The 11,001-nt window shown below is 41.3% G+C and overlaps 4 protein-coding genes across 7 annotated transcripts in view; 3 read left to right on the forward strand and 1 right to left on the reverse strand.

Moving 5' to 3' along the window:
* Positions 1–85: 85 nt before the first annotated feature.
* Positions 86–1,446, reverse strand: LOC6627273 (transmembrane protein 208). Its single transcript, XM_002050614.3, has 4 exons — positions 1,315–1,446; positions 1,101–1,256; positions 901–1,037; positions 86–839 (listed from the first exon to the last, which is right to left on the reverse strand). Exons 1-4 carry the CDS (start codon positions 1,318–1,320, stop codon positions 617–619), a joined length of 522 nt encoding a protein of 173 aa, XP_002050650.1. The 5' UTR covers positions 1,321–1,446; the 3' UTR covers positions 86–616.
* Positions 1,447–1,466: 20 nt separating this feature from the next.
* On the forward strand, positions 1,467–2,539 carry Pex11ab (peroxin 11). The gene is made up of 2 exons (XM_002050613.4): positions 1,467–1,739; positions 1,795–2,539. Exons 1-2 carry the CDS (start codon positions 1,568–1,570, stop codon positions 2,346–2,348), a joined length of 726 nt encoding a protein of 241 aa, XP_002050649.2. The 5' UTR covers positions 1,467–1,567; the 3' UTR covers positions 2,349–2,539.
* A 104-nt stretch (positions 2,540–2,643) lies between these two features.
* LOC6626814 (palmitoyltransferase ZDHHC3) lies at positions 2,644–4,294 on the forward strand. The gene is made up of 5 exons (XM_002050612.4): positions 2,644–2,884; positions 2,945–3,136; positions 3,201–3,422; positions 3,495–3,707; positions 3,782–4,294. Exons 1-5 carry the CDS (start codon positions 2,801–2,803, stop codon positions 3,938–3,940), a joined length of 870 nt encoding a protein of 289 aa, XP_002050648.1. The 5' UTR covers positions 2,644–2,800; the 3' UTR covers positions 3,941–4,294.
* Positions 4,295–4,522: 228 nt separating this feature from the next.
* Positions 4,523–11,001, forward strand: part of Strn-Mlck (Stretchin-Mlck) — a 47,404-nt gene continuing 40,925 nt past the window's right edge. For 2 of the 4 annotated variants that reach the window (XM_032436414.2, XM_032436415.2), the window contains exons 1-6: positions 4,523–5,208; positions 6,265–6,430; positions 8,649–8,940; positions 9,666–10,150; positions 10,211–10,302; positions 10,746–10,958. In XM_032436414.2, the coding sequence (XP_032292305.1) occupies positions 5,160–5,208; positions 6,265–6,430; positions 8,649–8,940; positions 9,666–10,150; positions 10,211–10,302; positions 10,746–10,958 (1,297 nt within the window). In that variant the 5' untranslated portion in view covers positions 4,523–5,159. Of the gene's footprint in view, positions 5,209–6,264; positions 6,431–8,402; positions 8,561–8,648; positions 8,941–9,665; positions 10,151–10,210; positions 10,303–10,745; positions 10,959–11,001 lie in introns of those variants that run through there. The other 2 variants (XM_032436412.2, XM_032436410.2) reach the window with 2 other exon arrangements.

The following is an 11,001-nucleotide window of genomic DNA, read 5'->3' on the forward strand; positions in this document are numbered from 1 at the left end:
TGTTACCAAGAAGTGGAAAGTGCACTAATTAGAACTGCACTGTGTTCCTGCACTCAAATGCACATTTATTTATAACTAACGAATATACACACATATATAAATATTTATTTACAAAGCACAGGGTCTAGTGAACATTTAGAAATGTTTCGGTTAAAACGAAATTGTGATTTCCTTCACAAGGGCTTAAACATTAGCGCAGCTTTCGCTTTCCAGTTAACCAAAGTATGATCGGATTGAGAGGAGTTAACAGAGTATATATCCAATATTGGACGTCTTGTGCAGAGTTTTTGCTATATGACATAAAAATTGTTCACTCGGGCACGTTAATTAAAAGCGCACAAAATTTCACAAAACTAAAAACGATTGCATTTTCTTTTGACTTGAGACATTTGTCTCGCCTTTTAATCTGGAAAACAACAAATTTGGAAAACCCGCACACATTTTTTATGTCTTGGTCTCTACTAACGACCAAGTTTTTTCTAAGCGTAAAATCTCTTTTTAAACATAAATGTAACTTATCAAGCAGCCTCGCGAGAGTATAAATTGGATTTGTAACTTAAGACCAGAGAAATCTGACTGCAACCTAAACCATCGAACGCAAAGGAATCGCTTGTTTTCATCTCATGCGACGCATTTTGCGATCCAATTTACGCTGCTTCTTTTCGTCCACTTCGGGCTCCTCTGCGGCGTTGCGCTGCGAGAGCCAAGGCTGTATAACTGTGCCCCACAGCATCCAGGCAGCACGCACTGGGGCCAGTAGCAGCAGCAGCCAAAAGTAGTTGGAAACTAGGGCCAATAATAGCGTGCCAGAGGTAAGTATTATCAGATCCTTGACATTTCTGAAATTTACCACAACAGATTGTTAATTGGTGAACGGAGCAGCTTACAGGGTATACCTACTCCGCAATACCGCCCTCCATGTTCAAGTCATTTCCAGAGTCCAAGAGTGCACCGCTGTCAGAGTACTTTGCCCGGGACATGAATACCATAAATTGGTAAGCGGCGCCTAAGATAAGTAGCGATACGGCCAGCATGAACTAAAATAGTTTGGACTGATCAGCAATCATTGCATCTAGCGGAATAATTCGTGTTTGACATACCACAGTTAACTTTGTGATCTCAAAGACCAGAAAACTAAGCAATACGGCGAGTGCAGAGCATCCAATTGACATGTTTCTATAAAACGCCAATGTTGTCTTGTTCTCCTCGACGATTTGTTTTGCGCCCTTTGTGCCCTGCTTGCCCTTCTGTTGTGGCTGCAATTCGAACAGGATCAAGTTTATAATATAAAGCCCATCTTAATGGTTTACTTACAGCCATGTTTAATTTAACTATTATACTATTTATTGTTAAAAATTATGTCCAGGTAAAAGACGTGGCATGCACTTATCTTACGGTAATCGATATCAATAATCAAAAATCGAGTCTTGTGTAAATGTAAACAAGAGAGTGACCAGTTATGCCGCTGCACATTTTATGTGTGTGGCAACGCCAATGCAAATTCCTTCTCCGATTGCACCTTGGACTTTATTTTACTTGGAACTTCTTTTGATTAAAGCACGGTAACATGGAAAAGTGGGTGCAGTTAAATAATCAAGCAGCCGGAAGAGACAAAATTGCACGACTCATTCAATATGCGTCGCGTGCAATGTGGGATTCCCTGGAGAGCTCCAATGGCCATCCGGCATTGGTGGACAATTTTAAGACCATCGAGTATATCTTGAGCACATTCCGAAAATGTAAGTTATGCCATTTATGCGTTAACAAAAACGTCTCAATGGATTATTTATGTAGTGCTGCGCTTCGGCAAGGGCTTGGATGTATTCTATGCGAGCCTACGAGCCATACACTATCCAGATTTCACGATTCGTGTTACGCTGACAATGAGCAAGCTTTCCCAGGCCTTGTTTTTGCTCGCTGATCATCTATTGTGGCTCGCACGCACTGGACTCACAGCGGTGGATCCAAAGAAATGGTCAAGGATCGCCAACAAGTATTGGCTGTTTTCAATCATCATGAATTTGTGTCGCGACTTGTACGAAATAATGCGCGTCCTGGATCTGCACAAGGCCAGCTGCAGCAGCGGCATAACACGCTGCAAGATTCCGGCACGTATTAATACTCCGGCAGACTTTAAGAAATTGGCTCTGCATTCGTACGGCCTGGTGTTGGGTCACAAGGATATCGTTGTGGACACAGTGAAGAATGTATGCGATTTCTTTATACCTCTGACGGCTTTGGGCTACACAAGCCTGACACCGAGGACCATAGGTGTGCTGGGTGCGATTTCATCTATGGCTGGCCTATGGGCTTTGCTTGAGCCCACAGCTAAGCTGACGCCCGCATAAAGCGGATGACCTAATACTGTATTTATATATGAATTTGTGAACGTACTTGTTGCACTGTATATCTGATATTTTGTATATATGTAATTTGTTAAGTTGAAAATTGACGATTTTATGAAACAGTTGATGCTATAAGTGTACCTAAATCATTAGGAGCAGACTGCTATTAAATATTTTATTTTTTAAAACCCGTACTAAGGGTATTTCACTGTCTGGCATCCTGTGTGTTTTCTGTTCTATTTAGACGTTAGCCAACACTTGAAAATTATCGACTGTTTGGGATGCAACAGCTGTTTGGGCTGTTTTTTTTTTTTACCGAGTTTGTTAACAAACTTTCTGTGCCGTAGTCTATGGTGCGTTATCTAGAAATTAGACTTCGATGCGTCATTGCTGAACATTTGTGCGTGTGGGCTGACAACGCGTAGAACAGTCTGTGTGTCCCAAGAGCCGCCGGAATGCACTATTCATATTCCTCACTGTCCACCGGCGGCGTCGATCAGCACAATCGCTGCCTCGGCAACAGGGCCTGGTGTGTTAAGGTAAGTGCTTGGACTTTGCATTTTAATTATCAAATTACATTAGGTGTACATTTTTAACAGGATATTTGCGGCATCGTTTGCGTTATAATGACCTGGCTGCTTATACTGTTTGCGGAGTTTGTGGTGTGCGGCCTGATACTGTTGCCCAGCTATAGAAATTACAGCCTGTTCAGTAGCATTAATATGTTTATATTCCAAGCACTTGCATTCCTGGCATTCGTCTCACACCTGCGCACCATGCTCTCGGATCCGGTAGGTCGTGATGATGTAGCCGATTAATGCATATAAGTAATTGCCTTTGTTAACTTTCCGGTAGGGTGCTGTGCCTCGTGGGAATGCCACCAAAGAGATGATCGAGCAAATGGGTTATCGTGAGGGTCAAATGTTCTACAAGTGCCCCAAATGCTGTAGTATTAAACCGGATCGTGCTCACCATTGCTCCGTTTGCCAGCGCTGCATACGAAAAATGGATCATCACTGTCCCTGGGTTAACAATTGCGTTGGCGAGAACAATCAAAAGTATTTTGTACTCTTTACGGTGCGTACACAATCCGATAGAGCCGGGCCATGTGATTGTAATTGACCATGGTGTCTAATTTGCTCTTTGCAGTTCTACATAGCATCCATTTCGGTGCACACGCTCTTTCTGGTTATGACGCAGTTTGCCGAGTGCGTGAGAGGCGATTGGCGCACCTGCTCAACGTACTCACCGCCGACAACCATATTTCTGTTGCTCTTTCTCACGTTCGAAGGTCTAATGTTCGGCATATTCACGATTATAATGCTGTTATCCCAGCTAAATGCCATATTGAATGATCAAACGGTGCGTTTGCTGACATTTTAAGCAATTATTCCGAATATTTGTTAATTATTTGTCTGCGCTTACCTACATTACAGGGCATCGAGCAACTGAAGAAGGAAGAGGCGCGATGGGCCAAAAAGTCGCGTCTTAAGAGCATACAATCTGTATTCGGGCGCTTCTCGCTGGCCTGGTTCTCGCCTTTCACGGAGCCGTCCTGCCGCCACAAGTTCAGCACCCATTTCTATTCGGTCTGAGCTGGATCCTTCCAAAACGATGTTACTTACTGTAGCTTAAACGAACAATATGAATGTACAAGTCCCGCTGCCACTTGTTGACTGTTGCAGTGCAATTTTCAAATTCAATAAGCTATCGATATGCATGCTGTGCTGTGTGTGTGTTTTGTGTGTGTCAGCGTGAATTTACTTAAGCCTAACATAATTCGACATATGTATGTACGTCGCCTTTATCCTGTTCAGGTGCAACATGTAATATACTTACAAATAGTTAATTATTTAACTGAGCAAGAGATTTTTACTTTGTAAACCTGATGAGAGCATTCTATTTATTTTATATAGAGAAAAATAAACGTTCAATGAGCAAACCGAAAACATGCGCAAACTTTTTACTTTTCAGGTGGCAAAGATCTTGCGCTCATCTCCAAGGGTCGTGCTCTTACGAAAATCTATAAAAAAAAGAAATGTGAGCAAGAAACATCGGAGAAACTGCTGGCTCTCAAGAGAAAGGCGCTCGACATTCTCCCGACAGCCAGAAAAAGTCGGCATGGACTTTTGCAGATGCTGTGCCGTACGTTTAGTCTGAGAAAAACGATCGGAGATCCAGGAGGTGTCTGCTGGACGTGGTGTGCGCGCCCTCAACGTCGTCTTGTATATATTATTTATATATAGAAACAATTTTTGTTCACCAAATGTGTCAATTGTGTGAGTGTATGTGTGTGTGTGTGTGTTCGATTCTGTATGTGCCCATTGAAAGTAGCATATTTCGGCTGCAGTTGAAATTCAAATTCGAAAGTGCAAAAAGCTAAATTTTATACATGTACACACATAATATAAATAAATATTTAGCCAACCTTTGTGTTCAAAATAATTACGATAAATTTCATATTTTTCAGCCAAGAGAAAAGCTTAAATATCTTTGACAACATCGCTGCCTCCATGTTCATGTGCACGTCGTTCTAAATATATGTGTATATATATATAAAAGAAAAAAAGAAGTAGAACAAAAATTCAATAGCGGTTTTTCAGTATTCAAGCAAGAAAAAAAATTTCCAATCCTAAGTAAAAAGATTTGGTTGCGCGTGTGAAAAAGTCCTGTTACGCAGACAACGCGAACGCGTCTGTGTGCGTGTGTGCAAGTGAGTGAGCGCGTGTGTGTGTGTGTGCGTGTGCTACCCATGTTAAAGTGGCCCTGTTTTTGGCTAATTATATAGCTAGTCTGTCTAGCTAGAGCTAAAACATGGAAGGAACACCGGGAACAGCAACCGACGCAGCCGCCGTCGTAGTAGGTAAGCAGCCGCAGACGACGAGGACGAGGGGTGCCGGGTCAGGGTTGCGGGGTACGGGTAACGGGACAAGGGAAAGCAGACGGCTTTTAATCTTCTTTGCACAGACAATAGATTCCAAGTGTGTATATTTTTATAAACGCACGGGCTTCGTCTCCGTCAAGCATTGGCCTCAGTGCGGTTACGTAATGTGGAACTTAACGGAATGAAAGTGAACTAAAGTGAACTGAACTAAAAACGGACTATGCAAAACTTTTCATAATTCTGCGCTAAATAAACCGTTGCCAGGCATTGGGTTTTTGAATTTAAGCATAATTATTAGTAAATTAGTTGCGGTAGTTTGTTTGAAATTGTTTTTTTTTTTTCTTTTTCAAAAGACATTTGCACACATACATATGCATACACGTACATTAATATTTGTACATGCGAATATTTTAGTATAGTTTTTGTATGAATAATATTCAAACTATTTTTAGTGCACATCTTTTGTAGACAGGCGGCAAATGGCCGCTCGTTGCCGGCAAAGATCTGCGCATTGAGATTTGCAAAAAACAAATATGTACATTTGCGTACTTAGTTGTGGAGTCGTTCGTTACGAAAACAGAACTCACAGTGTTGGAAAGTTTATAAGATATACAGTAACTCAAGGCGTTACGTAAGACACATAGTTAAGAACTCGTTTCGGTTGTCCTATTCGAATTGAAGAACTAATATATAATTGTATTAGAAGCATGTAGATAGAAAGAGTGAGGAGTATATAAAATCAACCTTAAAAAAATAGTTACGAGGATTTGATATTATAGTTTTTTCAATTTATCCGTAAGTTAGAAGGAAAGAGAGCACTCAAACTAAATATGTCCGTTGGAATATCAAATAAACTGACAATGAGAGTTTTTAAATAAGGAGCACAGTATATAGATCCTGAAATTTATAAAGTACCCAAATCTAAAAATATTGTTCTTACATTAGAGCTAGAAGCTTGTTAGCCTCTATGAATTATCTTTAGTAAATATAGCGCCTATTGTTCAACAATCTAATATTTTGCTCATATTATTTTAGAACCTCCTGGCCAGAACACAATGCCTGACCGATCACCACGTATTACGTTTAGTGATAACTCCAGCTCCCTGATACGCTGCGTACCCAATGAACGTGCGACCTTCTTTGTGAAAATCGATTGCGATGAGGAGGATGAATCGGAATTGCTGCCCTTCAAATTTGAATGGTAAGTCATAGCCAATAAATTATTATAAATGTGTGCGAGCATGTGTGTGTGTGCGTGTGTGTGTGCAGTGTGTGTGATTCACCGGTTGTGTGCATAATGCCAAAATGTTGCGCATTTACATCAAATTTCTCCTTCACGCTTGCTCAACAAGAACTGAGATACTAGATGCCCGGGTTAACGGCGACTGCGCCCAGAGCTGAAAAGCCAAACGCTGCGGGCGGGCTGCGCTCTCTACTTCTGCTTCTTCTTCTGCGTCGTCGTCTTCTCCTTCTTCCTCTTCTTTGTTGTCGCAACGTTCTCTGACCAATTCGGCTCTTGGGCAATGGCAATGGCAAAGGCTGCAGAGCAGCCGTTGCGGCAGTTCCACTTTGACGATCGGCGCATTAACATATCCGTTGCCCAGCAGCATTTTCTATAAGACGCAAACTAGCTACGTATATTTGTGTATAAGTATGTGTGTACGACGTGTGTGCGTGCCTTCAAAATCATATGGACATACGCTGCGTATACTTAATAAATTTGAAAATCAATCAAATTCATGAGTCTACCCAGAAGGCAGTGTATTTTTCTGTTGTTGTGCGTAACAAAATGATGCATGCACAACAAAAGGCTCCACCAAATGTGATGTGCGTGCGTGTGTATGTGCGTGTGTGTGTGTGTGGGCCCCTCGAAATGGTGGCGATCGTCTAAATTTAGATGCATTAACAAATCGACTTGCACGGTCCGGCACGGGAAAATATTTAGAAAATGTTGTAAAGCTCTGTGGCGTCGTGATGTTTCAATTTTTATGCCCAAAATGTGTTGAAAATTGGCTTTTCAACTTGTTTGGAAAATGAGAGAATGAGATTACATAATCAGTTTGGGGTATTGAAAGAAATTTTTGCAAATAACCGCGCCAAACAACAAGATCAAGCGAAACAAACAACAATTTGCCAAATGGCACAAGAAACAAGCGAAACATTTAAGATTTCGTTTTTGGTTTTAACTTAATTAAAGAATTCTCTGGTACACAGAGAACAACAAATTATTAGCAATTCGAAAATGAAATGCGTGGCATCCGTGAGAAACGCGTCCCAAAATAAATTGCAAAAAAAAAAAAACAAAATACAAGAAGAAAACATTTTTCCTTTCTTTTCTTGTTTTTTTCTTTTTTTTCTCTTGTCTTTTTGTCTAGTGCTCACAAATTTCTTTGGCTTGTGTGTGTAAATACAAAATACAATTAATATAGTCGAGTCGGTTCGTACAAAGCCAAAATGTGCATTTATTTATAAACATTCTTGTTTTCGATTGAAATATTTTCGTCATTTTTCTTTTTAGATTGGTTTAGTTTTTTTTTTTTTTTTCTTGTGTTTCTTCTGCTACTTGTTGTTTTGTTTATTTGTTAATAATCATAATAATGCCAACAAAAATTATTGTTTTTTGTGCTTGGCAAATTAAAGCACGTGCCTCTTATAATAAATTCATACCCTATAACCATAATTTGGATAACGTTGATAGTGCGAATGTTAATATAAACAAACGGAAGGAGACTTATATAGATTAATAGGTCGTATCCATGCCTATGACGACTCACTGGAATTAATGAGAATCGCGTAGTAGGGCAGTATTTTAAAATCGAATTATTTCACGCGCAGCGCAGTCTAATTTGGGAATAAGAGCATTTGCCATGCCTAAGCTTTTAAATTTCAATTTAAAGCATTCCTTTTCACACGCTCGTTAAAAAATATAAGTCTTACCCCCTTATTGCCCTATTTCCACCCGTAGAAGTGGATTTGCGCAAACGGTGAATCACTTTAAGTACATTTTTACAATCAGAGTTGAAAGTCGATCGGAAGAAAAACAAAAATTAGCCTTGCTACCAATTTTCGACACATGGGGCTGACATTTTCCGTGCGCCTACATTTATATCTTAATTTCTATGCGTTTTCTTTAATTGCACAGCGTCGGTGTGTTTGCGCGTGTGTGTGTGTATATGTGTAAATAGAATATAAATATTTAGAATAAACATTAGAATTTATCGAACACCATGGGCAACGGATGCTCGAAATGCTGTCGTTGCTGCTGCAACGAGCACAAACAAATTCACGGCACGCTCTCCACAGCCTCTGCCTCGTCCGTCTACAGGAAAAGGTAAAACCCGGTGATCAATAAGACTTTTATTTACTGGTCCCCCGAACAACCCTCCTTATATATAACATAAACCATCAACGTTTCACAGGACCCGTGGCGATGTACCCATCGAGAACTCCGATCGCTTTCGCATCACACAGACCAGCAATGCCGTCCAGCTGGCCGTGGAGCATGTGCAGCGCGAGGATGCTGGACACTATACCCTGTTTGCCCGTACGAAAAGCAACGAAGTCGTGCGCAAGCATGTCGAGCTCATTGTCGAGGACAGATCGACGGGCGAGGATCCACCTGTATTTCTGCGTCGCCTCGTCGATCTGTCTGTCAAAGTGGGAACACGAACTCGCCTCCTAACAGAAATACGCAGCTCAACAGACCTTAAGGTATAGTTTATGGAAAATAATTAACCCTTGGCTTAATAATAATCCAGACATATATGATTAGATAGTTCTGTTTGGGATATAGATTCTGAGTTTATAAGAAAAGGGGCATATCAATCGATGTATTTTTCTGGGGTGTATTCTCTATCCGGTTGTTACCCAAAGAAAATTATAACTTCCTGATTAATTAATACTTATAATATGCTATTTAACCTTGTGAAGAATTTCGAAGAAAGATCCCCATTAAAGTACGAAACCTTTGCATTTTGTCTAACTATATTTGTTAGATGCCAATTTTGAATAGACATAAAATTTAGCCCGCATCTTGTGTATGAAAATATTAACGGTTTACAATATTTTCAGTACAACGGGCAATGGAAATTTAAAGATTTAATTTAAATATTAGATTTTGAAAAACCAGATGTACGAATTGAATCTAGACGCAACGAGTTGGTTTTGATATATAACTACTTCAAGGCAATCCCATAAAAACAATACAAGTTCTTACAATAAATACCGTCTTTACGTTCTCGTATGTTAAATCGAGTCTTTCGGTTTTGCACTAAAGTTAGTGAAGCTTAATAGAAAATTATGAAAAAATATATATTTCCCAAATCAAAATCTTTTAAAAAGGAAGGAAATCTATCAACGATAGCTAGATAGATATATATTTAATCTTAATCCAAATTAATTGCATACTCGCGTTTTTCCCCGTTTCCAATCATTAGCTAACCTGGTATCGAAACGACCGCAGGATTTGCGAGAATGATCGCATCAAGGAGACTAACGAGGGCACATTTCACTATTTGGAAGTGAGTCCAGTTATACTTGAGGACGGCGGCCAGTGGATGCTAATGGCCGAGAATATGGGCGGACGCAATTCCTGTCTGGCCACACTGAATGTCCTTGTGCCCAAGGCATATAAGACGCCCGAGTTTGTAGAGGAGCTGCGAGCAGTGCTCACAGAACAGGGCACTGTCTCGCTGGAATGCAAGGTGGTGGGCGTGCCCACGCCCCACTTGCGCTGGTTCAAGGACTCCAAGGAGATCAAGGCTGGCGATATATTTGCCCTGACTGCCAATGCCGACGATCCCACATCGCTGGGCACATACACATGCGAGGCCAAGAACTGCATGGGCGTCACTTACTCTAGCTCCAAGGTGCATGTGGTGGGACGTGGCAGTCGTGAGGGTTCCCTGAAGCCGGCCGACAAGTGAGTAGCGGAAGGTCCGTTTTTGCTCAATTGTATGCCTTATTTGTTGCTCGTTCTCAGCGTTAGCAGCAATGCGCCGCCGCCGATCTTCACGAACGAGCTGCGGAACCAGAGTGTCCACATCGGCGATACCATCATACTCGGCTGTCAAGGTGAGTGGCTCTCAGCGCGTTGGCGTTTTCGGCTCCCCCTTGGCAATGTGCCCGACAAAACAAAGCAAAAAATTTTTTGTTTATTTTTTCTCACGCACACACAGGCTAGTGCACGCTAGATATATATCATATATACTTGTCTATATATTTATAGATATATGTAGGTAGGTTTCTGGCGGCGTCTGTTTTGTTTTTAGACATTGTGCGCTCGTGCTCTAGAAACTTGAACTCAATGAATGTGCTGGGAATGCTTGGACTGTGTTGTTGAGGTGGGTCAACAACATGCGCCAAATGAGTCGAGCAAAACAAAACCAATAATTGCCAAAAGAGAGAAATGCCAGCCACGATCTCCCTCGCTCTCGCCTGCTCTCTCTCTCTTTCTCTCCCAGAGCAACATGACGTATACGTGATTTTTGATTGGTTTATTTAACTTTGCATTGCAGTTGTGGTGCCGCCTTGGCCCAAGAGCGTCACCTGGTACAATAAGGATGGGCGCGTGGACACAGACGAACGTTACAAACTAATTGAGGATGGCCTGGGCGTCTATATGATTGAAATCAAGCCCTCCGAATCCTGCGACGCAGGCGATTGGAAGTGCGTCGTCACCAGCTTCGAGGGCTGCGTGGGCATCTCAGCTTGTGTGGTCAACATGGACAGTGCGTCAAGTATTTCAAGAAAGTAGAAGGCAACGATAACTAA

Source organism: Drosophila virilis, chromosome 5 (assembly GCF_030788295.1).
Source record: "Drosophila virilis strain 15010-1051.87 chromosome 5, Dvir_AGI_RSII-ME, whole genome shotgun sequence".
In the NCBI taxonomy this organism is placed as follows: Eukaryota; Metazoa; Arthropoda; class Insecta; order Diptera; family Drosophilidae; genus Drosophila; species Drosophila virilis.